Genomic DNA, 25,351 nt, shown 5'->3' on the forward strand with positions numbered 1-25,351 from the left:
AAATATTCACTATTTAATTTTTAACTTTTATGTTAAATTTTAGGCTTTCAAAATTAACAGCATGTAAATGACTTTTTATAGTTTTATTTTGTTGAGTTTCAATTAAGCCACAAGTTGCTTTTCTCAGAACTTTAAAGTTCAAAGTAATTTTTGATATATAGACAGTTAAACATGAGAGTACAACAGGCTCCTTTTGGAATGAGAAAGTAAAATGGTCAATAGATAGAAATTACTAACAGTCTATTTACTCTATTTTGAGTTATATACCTAAAATTTTAGGAAATAATCCTTGCGATACTTAGATAAATCTGTTGTAAGTAATTGTTTTATTTTTAACTAAAACTATCCTTAATTCAAAAATAAGCAAAAAAAGTTCAGGTTTTTTGTTCATAGTATTTTTAAAGATTTATTCTGACATAAATTTTTTAAATATTGCAAGAAACATATCCTATAAATTTTAGGTTTTTATGTCAAAAAATGTAGTTGGAGAGATATTTTTATTAATTTCTATTTAGTTGCCATTTATTTATTTGCCCCTATGCCCAAGTATGTAGCAAACAATCTTACAGAATAAATTTTGTTGGAATTGTTTGAGCAGTTTTAATATTAAAATAATTGAAGGTTATTGATACTATAGTTATTATGTTACATCTTTATTTACAGTTTGAATTAAAATGATCAATTTTAAAATAAACTTTTGTTTAATAAAAGCTAAAATTTTTTTTTAGATAATTATAGTAATTTATGATGAATAGACGTTATTACGACAATCCTAACCATCAGGATTTTTATGATAACCGCCAAAGTAATCATAACAGTTTGCGTGGCAACAATAGCAATGTGTATGACAATTTTAGCAATATCCATGACAACCAAGAGGCCAGGGGTCAGTCTCCAATGTCACCAGTTTATCCCAGTGATCTTGAAAGCAATCAGCATATCAGAGAAGAGCAAATGAGAGAAAGGAATAATGAGTTAGTTTTCTGTACTGGCTTAATTAAAGTATTAATCATAAGATTTAGCACTGTTTCCAATTTCCACTATTTTGCAGAAAAATTAACCAGCATTGCATTTATCGGGTTAATGATAGTTAATATATTAGGTTAATTTAAGCGGGTTTCAGAACTTTAGAAGGCCATAAGCTGCAAAGGGGCTAAATAAGGGGTGTGTCTTGTTAAGGTGTCATAGGAGGCCCATAAGGCTGTACTGTTATTAAAAACTTACATTACATATACTGGAGTTAATGATGATAAACAAAAAATTATCTTTGGAGTATTTAAGTTTAGTTTTAAAATTTACACTAGATTTGGTAGACTTATTACAGGAAAAATTTGAAACTTACACTACATTTTCTGCAGTTAATGATGAGGAGCAAAAAAAAAGTCATGTTTTAGTTCTTTGAGAAATGTTATTAGAGGTTGTTATTTTTTTTTTAATTTCTTCAAAGTGGGCCTTAAAAAAATTGAGAGAAGTTGTTTTAAATTTTATATCATTTAGTTATTAGCACCTTGAAAATTGGAAAGCAGAGTTATTTCTTAATTGTAATTAAATTGTAAATTTGTTTCTTATTTAAATTTATTAATATTAATTTAGCTAAACAGAATCCCATGTACTCAGGATAATTTTGGGTAGTTTAAACTTATTGAAAAAACTAAGCCTTGTTGGATTTTTGTTACAAAACTAACTTAAGGTCAAATATTTCCCAAAAAAATTAAACTTTTTTTTTGATTTCAAAGCTTTCTTTCGAAAAATATGTGTTTTTATTAAATCTTTTTGTTTTATTTTGACATTAGAGGTATTTACACTTGATTAACAGTTTTTTTTTGAGTATTTACACGTATTGTTTTTCAAATAATATCATAAACTTAGGGCCACTCAGGTTTGCTTGATGTAACTTGAACTAGTTTTTGGTCACTTAGACTAACTTTTTCGCCATTAAGAATCACAACCCTGTTAAAATTACTTTCACGAAAGTTGAACTTTTATTTTTTAAGATTCTTATCTATAAAGTTTACTATAAGAGCTTTATATAATTATAGGTTTAAACCATAATAAGTTTAATTTAAATATGTTTCAAATGAACTGTGCAGTTTATAGTGTTAACACAAAGTTGTATATAATTAAGCAAGAATAACTTGTTCAATTTTTGATTCAATTTTAAAATGCAACAATTATTTTACTTTTAAAGGTGGCACAGTAGGCCTCAAACCCCGACCAACGAAAGGTATTCATCACATGAATCACGTGCCAACAGGCAGGGTTACCATGAGAACGTTGAAATGGGAGGATATGAAAGGAAAGCTGTATATGGAAGCCCTAAATGTAGGAGGTATGACAATGACAAAGATCCTTTCAAAAAACAAGTGTACAGGTTATTATCATTCTACAAATAATAAGTATTAAGAAAGAATACATGTTTTTAATTTTGTTCATGATATTTATGAAAATCATGAGTGTGGGTATTTTGAAATTATTTAAATGAAATTTAACGAAATAAACTGTTCTTGTCACCTAAAAAATTTATAAGTTGTAACTGCTTCAAATCATTTTAATTTACAAGAGAACTGTTTTTTTTTTTTTTTTTTTGTTAGTAGTAAAAAGTGCTTTAAATCAATGATGTCATTTAGATATGTTACTATAAAATTAATTTATAAACAATAAAACATTTAAAATGTTATATTTGGTTATTCTAAGGCTATTTAAATAAGCATGACTGTTTTTACTGTGAACTTAATTAAAAAACAGCATATTGAATAAGCATTTGTTTAGATTGTAATAATTGTACTAATTTGAAACAAAGTTTTATCAAACTTAGTAGTTTAAAGTAAAAGTTTTAAAGATAATGTAGATAGTAAATTTGTTTTTGTTATCAAACCCAATTAGAAATGAAAGTTATAGATGAGCACGCAATGTATACAAGTTTTTAATATCTTTGAACTATGTGTACACAAGACTATTGATTGTTATAAAAGATTTACATGATAGAAATTGAACTAATCCAATCAAGTTATCATTTGTTCTTATCAGTAATTTTTCATAAAGTCTGAATATTTTTTTAGTTTTTAAGTTTAACCAAGACAAAACCTTTACAGGTCAAATGAGTTCCGTGACAACAGGGCCAGGTCGCCGTCGCCACCCAGAAACCATTTTGAGTCCCATGGCAACCGCGGTAACCACGCTCTTTTTGATGGCAGCAGAATAAGGTCAACGCCACTAGTAAACAGACCAAAGGGCAGCCAGCAGAACTTTCAAAAAAGAAGCCAGCAGCAACTTTCAGGTCGAGAAATGGGTCATAGAGGTAGAATGTCTGGAATGCATACTGATTTGGACAGGAACGTTTTGAATGGAAGAAGCAGCAGAAATTCTGCAGGTTTTTAAGTTTGAACACAGTATGTTGCCTAATAGTTACTAAGAAAGAGAAGTTAAACTTAGTCTAAGTTACGCATATTAAGGTCAAATACTAGCTTATGGAGTTGTTTATAAAATAGTTCGTTACTAAAATACTAAACTAGTCAATTTTTAAGTCGTTTTTGTCTATAATATTTAATATTTAAATTAAATGAACAAATATAAAAACTCTATGATCAAGATAAAGAAATGTTTTTTTCTTAACTTTATATAGAAATTAAAGTACTTTTTCATCAATTTATTTCAATTAAAGGTTGAGAAAGTTTATAAAAAGTTGTAGGAGGAGAAATATTTTAGTGAAATAGTCTTTTTTACTTATTCAGGTTTGCCACAAACTCAAGAAAAAAGTCAGGAAAAATGGAGGTTTAAAAAAAATCAGGAAATTTGATATAAACTTGCTCTTAATAACTAATAAGAAAGTTTATTATCACTAAAAACAGCATTTTCCTAATGTTATTTTCTAGAAAATTTTGCTTTCACAAATGAGTTGTTATTTTTATCCTGTTTAAAAACAAGATTAACAACTTTACCTAAATTCAAGTCTTTGTTTTTGTATTTTTGAATCTGTTTCAATTAAGAATTTGATTTAGAAAAGTCAGGAAGTTTTTTCCAGCTTGATCTGTGGCAACCCTGCTTATTAGTTATCCCCTTCTATACAACCTCCTATAAAACACATAAACCTTGATCGCTTATACATCCAAAGTTACTTTGAGTTAATAAAGTAACTGTTTAAAACAACCAGTTGTTTAGTTATTAATGTAAAAAACAACTTTCTTTAAAAAGTAATTTACTCGCTAAGATCTTGTTTTAGACTTCTAAAAGCCTGTTGTAAATTTTTGCCATTTTATTTCATTTATTTTCATAATTTTATTTCAAATTGAATCATCTCAATATTTTATGTGTTGTTCTTCAAATCAGTGCAATTTAATTTTTAATTTTTACAAAACTACTTTCTAAACATAATAACTTAAAAACAAAAACACTTACTGCTATATAAAAATAACCTAAAACGAAACAGAGCTCATCGACCTTACCAACGAAAAAAGTCATGGCTCAAACAGAGATTCGGGCCTGTTAAACATCAGGGACTTCACGAGCTTCGACAGAAAACTGGCCAACGACCCCGAACTGCAGGCACACTACATGCAGACTAGGATAGACTTGGGGCTTCCCCCAAAGAGACCCGAAGATTTATACGAAGACAGAACTTCAAGCAGAAATTCAATGAGGTAGGTATTTATATTTTAACTTTATAAAATACATTAATTTTAGTTGTTGTTAGCACGAGCTAAATGTCAAAAATTGTACTTTGTAATGTTATTTAAGTCAGGGATTGTCAGCCTTTTATGAGAAAGGAGTAAGATTTACGAAAAAAAATCCGGGCCATATTATTTTTTAACAGTTTTGCTTTAAAGGAACACAAGTAAAAAAACAAATGTATAATGTTTCAAATACAAAGTACGCAGCTCAGTGTACCCGCAAGCAAAAATTTTAGCAAATAAATAATTATTATATTAACCTTGCTTTTTATTATTATATGTTTTTTAGATTAACATAACATGGTTGGCCGCAATTTGCTCAACCGTGATTGTAATATTGTATATTAAATAATTTTTATGTAATTATAAAGTGTTATTAAGTTTTGTATGAACCTTTTAAAAATAATACAACTTTAGTTAATTTTTGTTAAAAAACTTAAAACACACATTCAAAAAATTATTTGTGCCATGTTCACTACAAATCTTAAAAATAAGTTGACAATATCAAACACTTAATGCAAAATTATTTAATGTTAATAGCAGCGCAATAAATAATACGTTTAGGAGTTCAAACATGCAAGATGGATACAACGAAACTTTAAACAGCTACAGAAGGTCTCCGCCGAGAGTTAGCAGGTTTGTTTGAAGATAAGTACATTTTGTTAATTAAAAAACTTTTTGTATATATTTCAATAGACGAATCATAATTTTTCACAAAAAAATAAATGACTTGAAAAGTTGTTTAAAATTACGCTTCCAAACCGTTCTGTAAAGACAGCTGTCTGCTTATATAACTGCTGTAAGACTGAAACTGTTTTAAATTTTTAGACTTGTAAGATTCAGACAAGATTATATAAATCTTTTATTTTACATATCTATAAATTTGTACAGTCTATCCTTGAACTTTTCAGTCCCTAATACAAGTGTCTCAAAACTTGTCCTCACTTTAAAACTGTTATTTAACAGTTTCAGATGTATAAATAAAGCCTCTGATAAAACTTACATTCACCTCAAAACTTTAAACTTTCTTATTTTACGCTTTTATAAGTCTAGTTAAAAAACATTGATTTCTAATATTTAACAAATTCTTGTCATAACAATCATAGTTGCATATCTATAGTTTTATTTTTTAAGTTACGATTTTAGACCACCCTTCACTGATGTAGAATTGACACTTTTCGTACCTCGGACTCAAAAATACAGTCAATCGGAAAAGATAAAGATAAATTTTGTTATGTTGCGCATTTAAAACGTGTGCACTTTTTTACCCTCGAACGTTTGATGCCCTAAAACAAATATAGGGTTGTCACTTTACCTGGAAACCTGGAAAAACCCTGAAAAACCTGGAATTCGACAATTTAGGCAAAAATAACCTGGAAAAACCTGGAAATTTGATCATAAAACCTTGAAAAACCTGAAATTTTTAATAATTTTAACATTTTCATTAGTAAATTTCAATTTGACACAAAAAATCTATCATATAAATAAGATTTTTTTTGTCATCATCAAAAAAGTTTTTATTAAAAAACACAATTAAACTAACTTCACAGTATCTTTTCAATGTTTTTATACTACTTAATGCAGTTTTTTATATAGAAATTAACCTAAAACTATAAATAAATCCAAAAATGTGTACTTTTAAAAACCTGGAAGAAATTTGGAAAACCTGGAAAAAATTTGAAAAAACGAGTGGCAACCCTGCAAATATCTCAAAACTCGCGCTCACTTATAAACTGCCATTCAACAATTTTAACAACGCCTCCGTCGAAACCTCCACTTCGAACAGGCCGCCCTCGCCACCGCCACCGCAAGACACGGAGTTCAGCGCGGAAGCGTTGAAGCAGATCATGAAGGCGGTGGACCTGTCGGAGGAGAAGGAGCAGAGGGAGGTGCTGAAGAAGCTGGACGACAGGAGCCAGCGGGAGGAGCGGATGAGGCAGCTGAGGGAAGAAAGGAGGTTCGGATTTTTCTGAGTTTTGGTTGTAAAGAGACGTTTTTATTTAAAAATTTAGTTTAAAATATTTAACTTTTTCCGATGACCAAAATTGTGCGTGAAGAAATTAGCTTTGGTGGGTTTACTTTGAAACTAAAACTAGAAAAAGATGTGCATGTCGAGTTTTAAACTTTTTTTATTCGAGTTTGAAGAAGAATGTTTAACAGCATGATACGTTATTTAAAGTTTTGCTTAAAAAAAGTTGTACACTTTTTTCAGTTACGCAAACAATCTTTCTGTTTTAAAACAACAACAAAATAAACAGATCAAAAACTTTTACAAAACACTGTTTTTTTACAAAAAACAAACTTAGGTTCGGCGGCAAGAGCGTTCCTGATCGACCGGAAAGCCCGCCGCAAGTGGTCACCACCCATCTGACCAACTCGGAATTATTGGAAATTATTGAGAAAGAGTGGCAGATCGAGAACAACATCTGCGAGGGAATGAAGGATTTGCACGGCAGGACCGACACTCAGAAACTAGTTGCGCTCGAGGTTTGGTCACGTGTTTATTCTTGTGTTAAAACTCAATACTGAACGCTAAGTGTTGTTAAATATGTTTGTTTGTTTGTTAATGTCAAGACGGCGGGGAGAAGTGTTGGTTGTGTGAACGTCTATTAATTTTAATTATAAATTTAACATTGACTGTTGTTCAATAAGTTTGTATATCAGAAGTTAAAAAAATATTCCTTAAAAACTGACTTGTAGATTATATGTACTTCAAGCTTTCATATAAGAGTCCATGTTAATTAGAAAAACATGTTTGTCTCCCCTTTGGCCTAAATGTCAATACTGTGTTGTGAAGTGTCAGTATAAAGAAATATATAAGGGCTTTACTCTAGTTAATTATACTATTAGAGGGCTACTTATACTAATTATACTACTTAAGAAGTTAGTTGTTATGGAAGTTAGTAATTTCTTAAAGAATTTTTACTATATTTGTTATAAATATAGAGTTTAGAACAAATAAATAGGACACAGTAATCTATTTACTAATAGGAGATTGATAATTATTCTATTTGAATAAGATTTACAATTTGAAAATCCGCTCTGCGGTGAAACTGAGTAATTGTTTTTTCGCAAAATAATAAATTATTAATTATATTTGTTATACTCTTGCTAATCACAGAATTAATTAGTACAATTAAAAATTTATGGGTCACATTGAAAATTTAAAGTTATCAGGCAAAGCAACGATAAAGTTAAAGGTAATTAAATTTATTAAAATTTGTAAAATATATATCTCAGCAGTTAATGTGTAAAACTGTTGTTGTAAAAAAATAATTTATGCATGTTAATTACAGGGTTATTAGAAATCTTGTAATTTTAGAAATTTTGAAAAAAACCTGAATTTTTAGACAAAAATCACTAAAATATTTTGGAATTTTAAACTACTTTTATGTTTAAAGTGATGAAATTCCGATTAGACACAAAAATCTATCATGATGATAAACATTTTTTTGTATCATTAAAAATATATTTAAAGAAAAAAAATGTTTAAGTAGCTTTACAAAATAATATCAACGTTGATATAGTATTTAAAAATTTTTTTACCTTAAATTTGTTTTTATACTAAAAATAAACCAAAATACCTGGAAGAAATTCTGAAAACCTAGAAAAATTTCACTACAAACCTTTGGCAACCCTGTAACTAATATTTTAAAAAGTGTATTATAAAACATAAACTAAACTTCTTCAATTAGTGTATAGCTTATTGAAACAACAAAACAAGTTTTCTTACATAAGTTTCAAAGTAAATGATAGTACTGAATACCATCAATATAAAGTATGTATAATACCTGTTATTACCTGTTATAGTAAGGGTGGGCAGCGTTTGTAATTTTCTGCTAGACAATTGCAATACTTAAGTCCTTTGCGCGCCCGAGCATTTTAACTTTATTTCGTTCACAAAAACTACTCAATTATTCAATTTGTTTCGACAAAATAATACGTGAACTTCGTTTACTTTTCATTACAGACCCAATAATATCTACTGTAGGTCTCAAATCTCACTTAAATTGTACCAAAAACCATCTTTTTTTTTAACCTTCTTACAGACCGCAGAATATCTTGTTTAAGTTTTAATTTAATTTAGTTAGCGGTCAAAATTTACATGCCCGCGGCTGTACGTTGCCCACCCCTAAGTGAAAATAACTCGTAGTAAAAACTATGTACACTTTAGAATTTTTCAGAGTGAGCACCTAAACTTTATGATAATTTTTTACAATTCACCGAACATAAATAATTTCACATGTTAAAAATTATGTTATAACATGTATGCTGTATACATAATTTGTTTCGCTACATCTCATTTAAATACACTTAAAAAAGTAATATTTACCTTAATTTGTTTTTAAAACCTCAAATATTTTCTAATTTATTTATTTTAAGTACTTAATGCTTTCTTTCAATAAAAAAATCTTGATACTGTCCCTTGTTTCAAAGCTAAAAAGTAAAAACTATAAGATCCTTTTAATTAGTATCTGAGATACAGTTAGTTGTGTAAAAGTTTTCGATACAAGTGTATAGAGGAAAAGTTTTTCGTAGCCGAATTTTGTTGAAATTAAAAAAGAATTAATTGAAAATATATCTTATTTAAATTTTTTTTTACTTGAGGACCTCCAAATTTTAAGAAATGTTATTGAATGATTTAAAACATTTTTTAGGAATTTATAAAAAATAAAGAAGTAAAGACACTCATTAAAAAAGTATTTTTTAAAAATGTTATTTACTTAGAAATTCAAAAAGTCTCTATATAAGTTTATTTTCAGTTATAGAGAGTTGTCTGTACAATTGAAAAACTGTTGCTTAAAGAAGTTGAAAAAAAAAATAATTTTTTAGTTTTTACCTTCCATTAAGAATCTATTGAACTCTTTAAGTTTTTAATTGTTGTATGTTAAAGCGGTTAAAGGACCTCTAAGCTTGATATAAATCTACAAAACTAGACATAATTGAAAAAAAAATATATTTTACACCCAAATCTACTATGACATTGTTTTGGGGTTTGCTACAGACAACCTTATAAAAATTAAACTAAATACAAAATTACTTTATTTTACTGCCGTAAAAACTGGTTAATGAGGAAATTTTCAATTAGATAGAAATTTTAATCTAAGCAATTTGTGTTTTTTGTTCATCAAACAAAGAATTTTTTTTTTGCAAACTTTGATGGTTTAACTTCAATATTTACAATGTTTTGTTAGTTCGATATACTTATAATTTTTTCAGAAGTAAACTTTTAATAAATGTTTTATATATTATGCTTGACACTTTCTTATCTTCTTTACATTTCTTATTTCATAAAATGGGGAATAAAAAAAAACCTGTACAAATTCTTTAAATTGAGTACATAAAGATTTACTTTTTTTTTATTATAAACACACTCCTTAAATATTTTGACAGAATTTGTACGACAAATGCAAGGATAAACATGAAAAAATTCTGAAAGAAATCGAAGAAAAAGTTAGTTTCAAAAAATAAGTATTTGCAGAACTTGCGTTTGACTAGTAAAATTATTTTTTTCTTTTAAAATTATGCTAATTTTTATTTATATGTTTTTTTAATATAAAAATAGATTACATAACTAGACTGATAAACTCTAGCTTATAAAGAAAAACTTTTCAATTCTTTTCTATTAAAGTAACTAAAATTTATTCAATAAAATGTACTTACAGTGAAAAATGGATAATAGTTTTAGAAGGATAAAAACGTGCAATTTTTGTTTTAATACCTTTACATTGCTATCAGACTTATCAACTCATATTAATTATTATTAACAATTCAGTTAGTCTCTTGTTTTCATAAAAACGTGTTGGTTAGTATTATTATTATTTAAATTTCATTATCAAGTTTAACCAGATTTTAGTCATATTCTATTATGATTAAAATCTGATAAAATAAAATTGTGAAAATTTGTCTCCTTGTGTTTAAGTGAATGGAGAACTGTAGTGAATTTAGGATTTAAGAGAATTTAGGGCTAAAATTGCTCTATATATTGAGTTTCTTATAACACACTTTTATAGGCAAAATATTTTACTTTAAAGCTTTGATTTCTAATATATAACAAATTCTTGTCGTTACTTATCATAGTTGCATGTTTTTTGTAACTTTTAATGTTTTAGCTCCGCCTTTAACGATGAAGCATAAGTATTTTATAATACTAAAGTCAAAAGTTTTGTGAAATGTATGCTTGTAATGAAACTGAGCATTTATATAGGAAATGTAATAAATATTGAAATTTTTTTGCCAGAATTAACACTCTTTAATGTTTTCGTCAACAAGTTGTTGTAAAAATAAAGAAGTTTACTTATAAAAAAGGAGTTGCAATATTTTATTACTATAAGAAACAGACATTAACTCTTCAAAAATATTTTATGTAGGTTGCATTAAAAAAGTGACAAAATAAAGACTATTTTCTTTGTCTAAATTTCAAAGTAAATTAAATTTGTTAATAACCATAATGCATCATTTTACTACAAGCAAATTTTAAAGAATAATTTTTAATTAAGGGTACGCAGAATCAAGCCATACCTCAATATCATTTACTACTTCTTTTATCCTAAAATTTTACTGCAAACTTTTTTACTCCAAACAGACCTTTTCGAGGCTCTATAGTCTTTACTAAATGGTGATTATATTGCTAGCCAATATTTCATTACGTGTAGAAACTTTTAATAGTTGCTTAAAATATACAATGGTATGTTGTACCTTTTTAAACTGAGAAGTTGTTCTTCACCGTGGAAATGAATACTGATAACTAATAAACTTAATTTTTTAAAGCTTAATATTAAATGTCAATAAGTTCAATATTATGTTAATATTAATAATAAATATTTAGTCTTTCACTAATAACGAATTCGACATGAATTTTAAATATTGTTTAATCATTAATAAAAGATTTATGTAAGTAACAACTATCTACTTAAATTGCCAAAACATTTACCTTGATTAAATGCACTGAAAAATTCAAAGCGAAGATTGAACAGGACTCTAACTGCATAGCTATATCTGAAAAACAATTTTAGTAAAATATTATTTTTATATTAGTAAAGTATAGTTAAATATTTAACTTATCACTAAAACGACTATATAAAAATTGACTTTTACTTCAACTATAAATTTAAAAAATACTAAATAAAAAATAATTAAGTTATATAGTTTAACAACCAACTACTTGATATCTCAAAAGAATGTATCTTACTAGTGTTCTTTGTTATCATCAAAAGCTTAAAATTGCTCATTCACCTTACACAGAGGAAAGCGCAAATCGAACAAGGTTCGAACTGCATCGTCACGGACGGCGTCGAAGTTGGATTGATTGGCGACGGGGGCAATCACTTTTGTGACGTCACTAAGAAAACGTTCCAGAGCATCAACAACTTTCTCAGCCATCTTCACAGCAGGAACTACGAGAGTGTAAGTGAAAAAGCTATATACTCTTTGTATTAATAGATTCAAAATTATATGAAGCCTTTAAATGCATATAATAAAATTTTTAGGTGAGATGTGTTGAAAAAAATGGTCTGTATCGTTTTTTCGTTATTATCTATATTATTTGTATATATATAGTCTAGTATTAATAAAATAAAACAGTTTAGTTAAACTGTCAACTGTTGCTTATACACGGTTTTAAAATAGTAAATTAGTAACTCTAAGTAAATTATGATCTGAAGATCCTTTAGGGGTGAAACGTCATTGCCTTTGTGTAAATAAATAAATTTAATATTAATTTTTAATACATTAAGAATCATGTGAGTGATTTTGAAAATATTTTTTTATGGTAATACAGGCACTAAAGAGTTTAATATCACGTTTTTGAAATAAATTGCTACATTAGTGTTTTTAAATTGATTATATGCACTAAGTTTTCTGGTTTTATTTATTTTTATAAAAAAAAATATTTGTTATATCTTTTTAATGAAATTTACTTTTTTTAAACATTTTGAAGTTTTTCTAGAAAATTTTCAGTTTATTAATTTTTAATGCTTAATTAATTTATAAAGAAAATCTTCCTTTTTCTACAAGTCAGAATATTAATGTTAATTTTTATAAGCTGTTTATAGAAATCATAGTTTTTCAGTAAAATATATGAGGTACCCACTAGAAATCTACCGAGTCCGGCCGAATACTGATTAGTTTAATTGAAAAGAACAAAAGTGATTTTTTTTTGTGAAACAAAACATTTATAGTTTTAAAAACACTCTATATTTATAACAAAAAAAACTTTTTCTTTATGTTTTGGGTATTTTTTAGATAAATAACATGTTAAGAGCTGTTAATTTATGATATAATAAGCTTATTTTATTAAAAAAGACGAAACAAACGACATTTGAAAATTATAATTTCAACCACATTAAAGCCATCTACAATTCTGTAGTGAAGACCACTGGTATAATTAAGTAAGAAAATGTCATCTACTAAATAAAAAAAAAACTTGTTTTTTTATTTGTTAATATAGTAGTATTTTGCATGGAGTTTTTTAAGTTTTACAAAGTAGTAAGATTCCTGAATAGTAGTAACAAACTTATTATAAAATGCTTTTGTTACTGAAACAAAAAATAAATTTAGCTGCTTTAATCTTAACTTTGAGCATAGAATAATTTTTAATAAACTTGAAGTAAACTAAAAGAAAGTAATTTATTGCTATAAGGATTATCTATTAGAAATAAATCAACATGTATTTATATTTTTTTCATACAAACCTAAGTAGTTTTATGATAATCCACGTAGCTTAAAATACGAAGCGTTGTTTACATTCAATGTTTGCTCAATAGTTTTGTTGACAGCGAAGTATAAAAAACTAGCATTAAGCAAGGTAGTTATAAGTTTAAATTTTGAAGTGATAAATTTCTGGAAGTTATATCAAAATTTCCCACATCTTGTTATACAGCATGGTTACGCTATGCATTTTCAATACCATAAAACCCTTTTTAGTTGTGAAAAATTCTGATAATATTTTATTTAATATCTATTTACACAATTATATATATAAAAAAAGTATAAGTATTTTAGTCAAAACGTAAAAATTAATTTCATCTGCAAGATCAACAAATACATTTCCACAGTCAATGATACCAGTACGATCGAGACCGTGGTCCACAGTTCCAAACTACGAGGCCAACAAGCTGCAGCTGCCCAAAGTTTTCTCGCACAACATCATCGGTTAGGCTAAAAGTAATTAAAGAAAAAAAAATTGAACCTTTAAAAACGAGTTGTTAGATGCGTAGCATTTTAATAACTTGGTATTAAGGCCAAATAAGGTTTATGCGCTTAAAAAAAGTTAAAGTCTTAGATTAAAGTCTTCATTAAAATCAACAGGTAGCTTTCTATAAAGTATAATGGTTTTAATGGATCTTTGAGTTTAAGTTAATTTATTTAAAGCTTTTTTATAGGAAGACAATATTTGAAAACTTGAGGGTTTATTTTTTCTAAGTATTTATTTTAGGCGCAAGTTAAAAAATTAATTTTCTAAAATAAAAAAGGTATTATATCAAAAGTTTTAGAAGTATAAATCTAAATTAGAATTTTATTTATTTTTGAATACTTTTACTTTAAAACTGGTTTCTTATAAACTTAGTGAAATATAGATTTTATTAATATTTGTATAAGTAAAACAAGTTTTTTATTTACTTTAAGGTTTAAAAAATACAGTCAAAACCGTCTTCAGAAACATAACTATCAATATATAATTTTTTTTTTTTTGTTTTAATTTACTTTTTTCATGAGTAATCAATTGAACCCTGAAAGTTTGATCCCTTATACTTCGAAGTTTTTTGAATTTTGAAAGGTGGCAAAAAGCAAATATTAGAAAAAATTATCAACATTATAAAATAGTTTTAAAAATATCCATTTTTAATTGTGACTTGAGTTTTATAAGCTGAACAAAATAAGTTTAGTTAAGAATTAATAAAACATACGCATGTAAACACTGCTATGTAACGTCATTAAAAGGATTAACAATTTTTTTTTAACTTGCTTTCATCTTAGTACAAGTGAAGAAAACTTTTACAAACTAGTCAGGTACTTGAAAAATGTTAAAAGTAAGATAATTTTAACACAACCTAACGTAATAAAAATAAGTATGTCTGTCAGTTTTCATTCGGCTGTTTTCCGTATTTTCGTTTCATTTTTCGATTGTGTTTATTATGATTGTGTTAAATATGCCCTTTTACATTATTTGTTAATTTGAAATTTTGATTTATTTTAATAATTAAAAATTCACTATACATTCTATAAACCAATCAAAATTTTCTGATATCTCATGCTCTAATTTGTACAAACGACACCAATTTTTCACAGGAGCACAGTATTTAATACCTGTGAAGGAATTCTACACAAAATATTAAATATTATAACAATTATTGTTCACGTTTTCACAGGAGCGCAGTGTTTAGTTCCTGTGAAGGGATTCTACTGCAAACGTTTTACTATATTATACATTTTCACAGGAGCGCAGTATTTAGTTCCCGCGAAGGGATTCTACTGCAAATGTTGCCGCGTTTTCATGGGCGACCAGAGATCAGCATTGATTCATCTGTCCAACCAGAATCATTATCAGGCTGCTGCTACGGTTTGAAATATATGTTTATGTAACAAAACTAGATGTGAGAATAATAAGTGTATCAATTTAAGCGGGATTATAAAGATAGTTTAAATAGAATTAAAAACTAAACAAAGTCATTAATGATATAAGGTAATTTATTTCAAGTAGTTTATAAAGTTTCAGCTACGGTTTTAAGTATATATATATATATATGTATAACTAAAATCAAAACCAGATTTGCTATCGTGTATTAATTTGAATAAGATATGGATTAATTAAAAGATATGTTCAACTAAATTAGAAACTAAATAAAGTCAAAAGATTAAGGTAGTGTATTTAAGGTAGTTGATAAAATTGCTGCAACGGTTGGAAATATAATATTGGTTATTGAAACTACTTTATGACAGTAAAGGGATGTTAATAAGTTTAACAAACTAATTGGGATTTTAAACATCTTTTGAAATGAGTAAGGCATTGAGTAAAAAAGTCAAGATAAATTATAACTTATTCTAAGTAGTTTCTTCATAGAGTAATATTAATTAAGTTGTGATATTGTGACCTAGACGTTAAGTTTAGAATTAAAACTTTTTATACGTAAGCTAGTAGTTAAATATGTTTTATGTCCCTTTTTTGATTTAGTGCAAATAAATACTAAGACCATACGTATATATACTTGTGTAAATGTATAACCTTTAGCAGTATAATCACTGTTTTTACATTAGTTTAATATCAAAGCTGTTTTTATCACCTTTATATCTTTTATTTAGCAATTACATTTTTACCATGTTTATTAATGGCGCCTGAACCAAGTTCGTATCGAACTTGGTTCAGGGTTCTGAGAAGATGACAATAACCCACTACACCTCTGGTAACTATGGTAACCGCTGAAACCACCCACACTTTGGTTACCGGAAAGAAATATTTTGCAGGCTCTCAACGGGGGAGTCCCGAAGGCAAATCCCCAGCAGCAACCCGCGACGGCCCCAACTACAGTTGCCACTAGCAGCGCGACCCCCACGAGCCTCTACTCGTCGCTTCAGGAAAACCCAACTGGGTTCGGTGGTCAGCAGAACCCGAGTTACACGAGGAGGACGGACCGGAAGCAGGATCAGGACATAGACGACAAGATGGACTACTTCGTGGCCCGCTTGAAGGACAAGAACAAGATTGACCAAAGCAGGGAATATCGGCATAGGGAAAACCCCTACAGTAGAAGCAGGGAGGAAATAAGCAGGAGCAGGGCGACTGCTGGAAGGAGGGGAGCGTCACACTCGGTCACCGAGCACTACCGGATGAAGATCTCTCCGCTGAGGGACAATAAAAGGAGAAAGGTTTCTCCCGGCGGTAGGGAGTCTTCAGTAAGAAGCAGGAGAAACGAATCGTCAAGGAGGAGCAGATCGACGAGAAGGACTCCCGCAAGGAGGAGGAGCCGAAGCAGAAAGCGGGAAGCAAGCAGGAGAAGATCACCGTCGGTGAAGAGAAGGAGAAATTCCAAAGAGAAGAAAATAAATCTTTCGCCCATCACCATCTCGTCCGTTTCGCCCGAAAGTAAGAAAGAAGAAAGTAAAAGCAACGTCTCCTTCCAGATCTGCAAGAAGAAGAAGAACACCGACCCCGTCATCGTCAAGGACCCACAGATTGGTAACCACGGAGACCACGTCGTCACCAGGGAGGTCGCCAAGTCGCCCAACGTGACGTCATCAGGCGGGGATAATTTTAAGGTGACGCTGAAAGTCCGGCCTCCCCCAACAATGACGGAGCCCCCTCCACCTGGCACATATTAGGGAAATTCCCTCAAAAGAAGAAAAATTTTAACTTAGTTTTATGTTTATTCGTTTCATTAAAGTATGCCCTTTTTTTAAACTCTTTATACTTGTTTTAGAACATTAAAAAATTAGTGGAAGAAGATCTTTATTTTTAAGTAGTTCTGGTGTTTCTACGTTGGAAATCTTCGATGATTGGGTTTTAATGCAAAAAAACTTTTCATGATTTTCCTTCTTACGTGAAGAGCTGACATGTGTTGGATTGATACAAATGGTTATCTTGTTTTGATTTGGTGAAACTTCGTGATGCTGATTTTTTCATTGACAAATGTTGAAACTTGAATTTTAAGATGAAGCAGTACAACCTTCAAAAACGTCCTAAGTTTAGAATAAGGTTTCCTAAGCAGATTTTTAAACTGAATTTGCATTTTACTTGAAAGAACATTGAAGATATCACAAAAAACAACTTTGTTTTAAAATATTTCATTAGATTTTGTTGTGGTTTTTCATTGAATAGAAATATTTAACTTATGAAGATTTATAGTACGTATTACTCTGTTTTATAATGCCCTTCTAGTTAACAAAATAAAGTGAGGTATAATTTTTCAATTTTTTCTTTTTGATTTCTATGATAGCTATAATAAACCTTTAATTAAGGTATGACTGTATATATTGTTCGAAATAAACTTTTATTGTTTTACCTGGTTTTATTCAATTTTTTTTTTATTAAAAGGTTTATGCTGTTAATATATTCTTAAGTTTTACTTAATATTGTCTTTCAATAAGTTAATTTATTTACTTTGAGACAATTTAACTAAACTATTTGATTTGTTAACTTAAAAATTTAAATTAAAAAAAAGTTATTATAATTATATCAGAAGATTACAAGAAGTTTAAAAATAAGTATTTATTAATTTAACTTAACTTAAATTTACTTAGTTTAAACAATAAATAAACCAGAAACTACAAAACTTCAAGTATATTTTTAAAACTAAGTTAAATGTTTTATTTAGTGTTTTAAATACTTTGAATAGTAACTATTGCAAACATTATTTTTTGATGATTTGTTATTAAGACAAATTGGTTTTAAAAAACTGAAATTTTTGACAAAACTTATTAACTGAAGTGGTGAAACACAAAACCTAAAAAGAAGAAATATAGGATTCTTAACAAACCAAGATTTTTAGCTGATGAACAAAAGTGTTTGCTTTTATTAGGAACTTAAGATTTGTTTTAAACCATTACTAATAATTCTGTTTTGAAAATTCTGATGAATACAAATGTGCTTTTGAACTGTCGAGAAGATACCTGTAACATAAGTGCTTACAGCAGATGACCCAGCACGTACATAATTTACAGGCAAGAACAAAAATCAATTATGAAGAAAACTACAAAATTAAAATACATCAATTAAATATCGTGTTTTTATCGCTTCATTTTATAACTCGCTTATATATTGAAAAGTTTAAGACGCTGAAACGTTTGTTTTTATTTAAACTATTATTTTTTTAACATAAATTAATATAATTTTTTTATTTAATTAAGTTCTTGTAATTTACTGAACATGTTATTATTAAAAACTATTTATTTTATAAAATAAATCATGTAAATAGTCGAATAATTTTAATTAAGTATTCATAGTTTCCAAATGATAAATAACTATTTTGTTATAGAAATGTAACTGAAAATTTGCATGGTTAAAGTTTTTGTTAAGTATAGAAATAAAAGCATAAATATTTGAAAAATAATACTTCTTTATGTTCTACATTATTTTGATTAGGTTTAAAGCTTTTAAAATTAAGTGTCACATTTTTATATGAAGCGTATGTAAGAAAAATAGAACTTATAAACTGAACTCGCAAAAATTGCACAGTATATTTAATTCACTAGTGATTAATAGATAGATTTTCATAAGGAGTATCTTAAAAATAAAATTTCTTATTATAAAAGTACTGGTTTTAAAAATTTAAACAAGTGTTTATATTGTGTTAAGTAATAGATTCCTACAAAATTTGACTGTGTGGACAATCTTAACAGTTGGACTTTCATATGCAACTATTTAACTTAAATCTTAAGTCATTACTAATTGTATATAGATAGAGGCCCTGGAAACATTTTATCATCTAATTATGGTAAGTAAGGTAGGAATACTTGTGAAAAACCTTGCAAGCAATAAATGTCAAAATAATTTTCCAGTAATAAATACTGCAGTCAAACCCGTTTGTATGCATGTGATCACCGTGCCTCGTGTTGCCTTCTCTTCGAAGTTTTTACTACAATATGTGAAGGGCTAGTAAGCAATAACAAAGCAATTAGTATGTTGTCTCTTCTCAGTGCTTGTCAAAGGATCTTAGTCGAGGAGCGCGGACATGTCCAACTTTTGATAGCTGGTTTGTTAGGTCATAAGGCGAAGAAATGCGTGTTGGACTCCTATATCTTGCTGCTCTACTATGTAAGAGATTATAATTTTTTTTGGGTCCAACTGCGTTGTTGAACCGTTTTGGTTTAATACTAGCGCCGGTTTTAAAACAGAAATAATCTTTGCGTGGTCACTTGATCGTTGCCAAAATGTTTGTAAGCGCGACCTGAAGAGCTTAAATGTTCGAGTTGATAAGTGGGAACCTAACTGGTGATCGCAACATCGAAGACGCTTTCATCTTAGCGAGATGCTGAATGTAAGAAAGAAATCGAAGCGAACCCAAGAGCAAATTAAATAACAATAAAATTATTTGTTTTAATAACTTTTTTTTTAAATCAATAGTGATCATTTATTTTTATTTGTTAGTATTTTTTAAGTAATTTATTATTTTGTTTTACAAACAATTTGAAAATATTCAATTTATTTTAAGTTAACGTAATTTTATTCTATCTAAATATTTTATGTATTAAGTATTTATAGCACAGATAAACTCCTTAAATTTCAATAAATTAAGTACTGTTGCTGTTATATTCCTACAAAATTGTTTCATTTGTGTCTTAAAACGAAAAGTCTAAATTTCTTAACATCATTGAAAATTTCTGGGCATCACAAGTTAATGTAATTAAAGTATTAGTAAATAAAAAGAAAAATTAGTTAAAAAGTAATTATTTTATTACTAACAGACTTAACTGGTTAGTAATTTAAAATATATATTTTTAAACATATTGCGAAATAGTTCACACTAACAATATTATATTACAGTTGTTTATTTTTTGGTATCAAAATTAAGTAAAAATGTTTATAGGTATCGTAATGTGAAGAAATCTACAAATCAGGTATGAAGTGAATTATTTTTATTGTTATGAATATCATACTAGTTATATAATACAGCATGCAAGAATTAGCTGGCTTGTTAATTTAAAACTAACAATAACAAGCCATTGAATCGTTGTGAACAAGGATGATAACTATTTTATTCAGTATAAGAACTTATCCTTATGTTTTAAACAGTATATACAGTGACCTGCCAATTAGGCAATTCGAACACAGCACAAAAAGTGTGTAGCTAGGAAATTTTGGTCTTTAATTATATATAGTTTATTGAACGATAAAAAAAAAGCGCTCAAAAAGTTTGGTCTAAGGACCTGGTGTACAAAGGAACTTTTTGGTTATCGAGTCGTACACCGCATTAGCTACATTAAGCCTAATAAAAAAATGTTAAAAACTATTAAAGTTTACAAATGATAGCAAAAACCCTTAAAACTAAAACTTCGTCAAAAAAACAAAACATATTTTTTGAAATAGTTTTAGAAGTCTTTAGTATTTATTTAATTTATTTGTTTTTAAATAAGTGTTTATGTATGTAGTTTATATTCAACCCACAACTTTTTAAAATATATCTTATATTCCTTGCACCTTTAAAATTTACATAGTACACATAATTATGAAATTAATAAATTCAAGTAAATATTAATGAAAACATTGATCATGGTTTTATTCCAAAACGCTAGTTTGGGGTTCTAAAATTTATTTAAAAACAACAAAAATGTCTGCTTAACTCAAACGACAAGCTACACTAACAGAAATGTTTTTAAAAGAATCTAGTTCTAGATAAATCTCAATTGCAGTGTTCTATATTTTCATTAATATCGCTTTTTAATATCAATTCTTTTTCAATCACTGGGTATGTAAACGTTAATTTGACTGTTCATTATTTTCGTTTATCTAAATTTGTATGACTTTTTAAAAATATTAATCCATATGTTAAAATCATGGGGTTTGCAAATTTAAACTACACTGTTTGTTATTTAAAGAGTACAATGTTTCTTTTAAGTATTGAATTTGATGTACAGTTTGTAATTTCATAACTTATTTTCTTGTTCCTTAAGTTTGAAATTGTTTTAATTTAATACAATAAAACTAATTACTAGTTAAAGGTTTGTTTCATTTTAATTACAAACCAAATAAAAATTTAATTTTGCACACAGCGTTTTTCGCCCAAAAAGTTTGTACCTAGCAAGTGCGTACCTAGTTGGCATGTTACTGTATTATTTTGATAACTTTATCAAGGTGTTTCTTATATTTGGGTTGCCACACACAGGCTACTCGGGATAACTCAAGCTTGTTGAAAAATTCGGGCCAGTTTAAGCTTTTTTTTAAATTTCAGGCTCTTCTTTGCATAATTAATGCTTTATAAAAGATTTTTGCAGGCTTATTTTTTAGTTTAATATTTGTTTTTAAATTAAATTTCTAATAATTTTTTTGGTAGTTTCGTGTAATTCTGCTTGACTAATAGTAAATTCTTTCATTTTATGGCGTATTTAAATTAATTTTAAAACAAAATCAGACTTTTTCGATGTAAGTCAGGAAGTTTTTTATAACTCAGGCTGGATTTTTTGCATCGAAGTATGACCACCTTTTCATATGCTTAAGTCACTGTATGTTTCACTTAAAGATATCTAACAAATTAAAAAAGGTTTTTCCATTAAACTAACTATAGAATATTAGATTTAAAGATTATTTTTTCACTATTAAATAGCATGTAACGTTGTTTAGATCTTGTTGCCATTCATAGATTATGTGAGAATCTTTAAACTTGAATCTTAAAACCTTGAAAAATAAAAAAAGTTATTTAAAAATAAGTTTTGATAAGATAAGAGTTTGAATTTTTGTCCATCCCAATCTATTACAGCTTAACTTTTTTTAGTTACTTTTGGTCAAATAAATGTGTATATGTTAAACTTGAAAGTTATGTTTAAAAAAAAATATGTTATTTAAAAATTACTTTGAATTCATATAAAGATGTCCTTAGGTTTTATAAATTTTGCATTTTGATTATATGAATTTAAGATTGCCCTTCTAGATAAATTTTTAGCATTAAAAAATTAGTTTTTTATGCCTAGCTTATTCAAAAAATTGTGCTTTTATGCTAGGTTTTATTTGAATTCTTTTTAGATCAGCGTAACTGCTGTTTAGCTATTTGCTTAACTTTAATTTGTAGATTTAGTTACAATGTAGAAACCCCCAAAGAAGTTTTTTATTTGGTATCTTTTAACAAATATTCAGAGTTAAACTTTTTTGTTTGCAATTTGTATTTTGTCGAACTACAAGTTTTAAAAGCTACTTCGTTATACTACGATTGAAAAGTTTCTTAATACATGTATAAGTGTTTAGAATGATAACATAGAAAAATTGTTAAGTTGAATATAATAACAAACTTTCACAAATTTAATTCTTTAATAAACTAACATATGTTTCTGTGTGTTAAATTGTTATACACAGAAACATATGCTAGTTTAATTAAAAAAGTACTGTGAAAGTTTGTTATTATAGACTACAGTAAATTTGCTTCGCTAACATATTTATTAGCTTTTACTAGAAATTTCGTATATTTTAGTTAAATATAGATATATTATATATACATATTAGCAGGAGTAACAAAGTTAAATAGTTAGTTAAAGGTGAGTTTGTATAACAATAAGAAATATTGCTGCTTTAAAACACTGATTATATTAAAATGATTTTTATTAATAAAATTGTTTTTATTCTTTACTTAACTGCTAAAAGTTGTCTTTCTAACCTGAATTCTAATAAAAAGTATTTTATTGATTCTTAAGGTCTAATGAAAGAGAAAGTTGTTCTAAATTTAAAAGAAATTGTTAACACCTTATAAGTATTTAACTTTAAATTTCATTTCAACTTTGACATAAAGACCTAAAACTTGCATTTTTTAATAAAAAAATTCTTAAAGTGGTCGTGAGTATAGACTGCTTTTAAATTAGTAGTAAACCTTTTATTTAACTTTTAGAAATTTTATATGTTAAATAGATTTTAGTGTTTATCAAGCAACTAATATTTACAATATAACAAATTGTAATAACTATTGCAGGTCTTTTATAAAAACTATGACTTAATAAATAATCCTGTAATGTAATGCAAATTTGCTTTCATTAACAATTATTAGTTACATAACTAAAAATAGGGAAAGTTTTTTTTTTTTTTGTATGTAGCTCGATGACCAGAAGGTCTTTCTACAAACCAGATCCTTTGTTGATTTTTTATCGTCTTCAATAGACTATTTCTCAAAAAATAAGCACCAAAAAAAAGATTCATCAGCAAGTTTACTTGAAAAATTAAAATCATTGTGTCAGGGTTGCCACATTCTTAGGCTTGTTATTCTTAGGTTTGAATTTAAAAGTAACTCCGGCTAGTTACAACTTTTTTTGTCGATTTATGAAAAGCTCCGACTGTTTTTAAGTTTTTTGCAGACTTGAATTATTTGAACATTTTTCCTAAACCTAAGATTAGTTGTTTTGCTAGTTTGTTTTCATTGTGTTTTTGCAGAACAGTCATTTTGTTATTTCATGTTTCTTTTAGTTATTCAAGCTTGGTTATCAATAATTTTTATTCAGTTATTTAACATTTTAATTTTTTTTTTTGCTCAGGCTTAATACTATTGTATTTTGATTACTCAGGCCAGCTTTTTTATTTCAAAGATGGCAACTCTTAAAGTATGAGTATGATAAAGAAAAAAAAAAGATAATATACCACATTTAGTATTTTTGAAGTTTAAATGTATATATTAATCTTAAACCCTAAGAGTATGCATAATCAAAAAGATAGTATTACAAAAAAATCACATATTGTATTAAAGTTTCCCAGAGTTTTTAAGTTTTATATCCATGATAATTTCGGTATGAATAAATATTATTTTCATTAAAATTTTATTAATTCTAATTTAGTAGTATCCAACGTATTTCTCTTAACACAAAATAATAGTTTGTAAATGATAATATCAATATATTTATTGCCTTTTTGTCTTTCCAATAAATAATTATATTCGATAACTATGGAATGTAAAAAAAAAACAAAGATTAAATTCAGATAACATTTGAAAATCTTAAATTTAGTAGTCACTATATTTATTTTTGATAGCTGTCAAATTTGCACGAGTACACAAAATTGCTTGAAGATACTTTTGCACGGAGACATTTTTGCACCAGATAATTTTTTTTATATACTTTTATTTTCTACTATCACTGTTACCCCTTACCCTCGGATGGTAGCTTTTTTATTTAATTTTTTTTTTATAGTTATTAATTTCTTTTTAATTAATAATTTTTATTAGTTGTTTTTATATATTTTACTAACACTGTTGCCCTTAACCCTCGGTCAGTAACTTTTTTTTATATTAAACTACTTTTTCGTTTTTTTTTTTCTGTTTTTTTTTTAATGTATCTTTTTACTCTCGTGCAAAAATGTAACTCTTCCAAAATTGACCCTTGGTGCAAAATCGTCTTCGTGCAATTTTGTGCCCTCGTGCAAAATTGGTTTCGTGCAATTTAGTAACCTCATGCGATTTTACCTTCATGCAATTTAGACCCGTTCCCATATTTTTTATATCAAAATTCTAGTTTTATTTAACTTATAAAGTGTTAAGCAAAAAAATTACCTATTAGTAGTATTGTATATTAAACGAAAAAAGTCGCTCAAAAATTTGGTCCAAGGATGTAGTGTAGGAAAAAACCTTTCGGTTATCGTGCTAATAATTTAACAAGTATTTGTAAAGTTGTTTTAAATGGGTTTTTAATCATGTGAAACTTAAGAACTAGTTAAAAAGTTATTTTAAATTACGGAAAAATAAAAGAAACGATTAAAAATAGTTCAATAATCCGAATAACTTGTTTTAATTTGTATGAAATTGAAATCGGATACTAATACTTAGTGCATATTATTTTGTAAATTAGAATAATAATCTATAGAAATGTTCTTATATATCTACGCGTTTTAGGTTTTTATTATAAATGTTTATGCTTGTTAAAGCTAATTGAATTTAATTAACTTAACAGTTTAAAACTTAATTGACAAAAATAAATTTTAAACTTATAAGGTTTGAACCTAATCTAACTTTTTTGAAATTGAACACTTTGAAAATTTCCAAAATGAAAGTTCAGAAAAAAAAAGTAAG

At 27.4% G+C, this 25,351-nt stretch overlaps 1 protein-coding gene across 1 annotated transcript; it reads left to right on the top strand.

The window, feature by feature from the left end:
• Positions 1-747: 747 nt before the first annotated feature.
• Positions 748-17,592, top strand: LOC145828730 (uncharacterized). Its single transcript, XM_082936485.1, has 12 exons — positions 748-974; positions 2,189-2,371; positions 3,093-3,370; positions 4,427-4,637; positions 5,232-5,303; positions 6,454-6,624; positions 6,974-7,154; positions 10,062-10,121; positions 11,913-12,074; positions 13,724-13,820; positions 15,107-15,228; positions 16,131-17,592. The coding sequence occupies exons 1-12, from the start codon at positions 748-750 to the stop codon at positions 16,983-16,985; spliced, it is 2,619 nt and encodes an 872-aa protein (XP_082792611.1). The 3' UTR covers positions 16,986-17,592.
• The last annotated feature ends 7,759 nt before the right edge of the window (positions 17,593-25,351 follow it).

This window comes from Thalia democratica, chromosome 2, assembly GCF_965202585.1.
Source record: "Thalia democratica chromosome 2, ktThaDemo2.hap1.1, whole genome shotgun sequence".
NCBI classification, from domain to species: Eukaryota; Metazoa; Chordata; class Thaliacea; order Salpida; family Salpidae; genus Thalia; species Thalia democratica.

What these genes read in the sequence shown, in the direction of transcription:
- LOC145828730 (XM_082936485.1), top strand. Translation starts at nt 748, where the DNA reads ATGAATAGACGTTATTACGACAATCCTAACCATCAGGATTTTTATGAT. An exon ending in TTCAAAAAACAAGTGTACAG is followed by an intron (nt 2,372 to 3,092) that starts GTTATTATCATT and finishes AAACCTTTACAG; the next exon opens with GTCAAATGAGTTCCGTGACA. An exon ending in TGAAAGAAATCGAAGAAAAA is followed by an intron (nt 10,122 to 11,912) that starts GTTAGTTTCAAA and finishes CACCTTACACAG; the next exon opens with AGGAAAGCGCAAATCGAACA.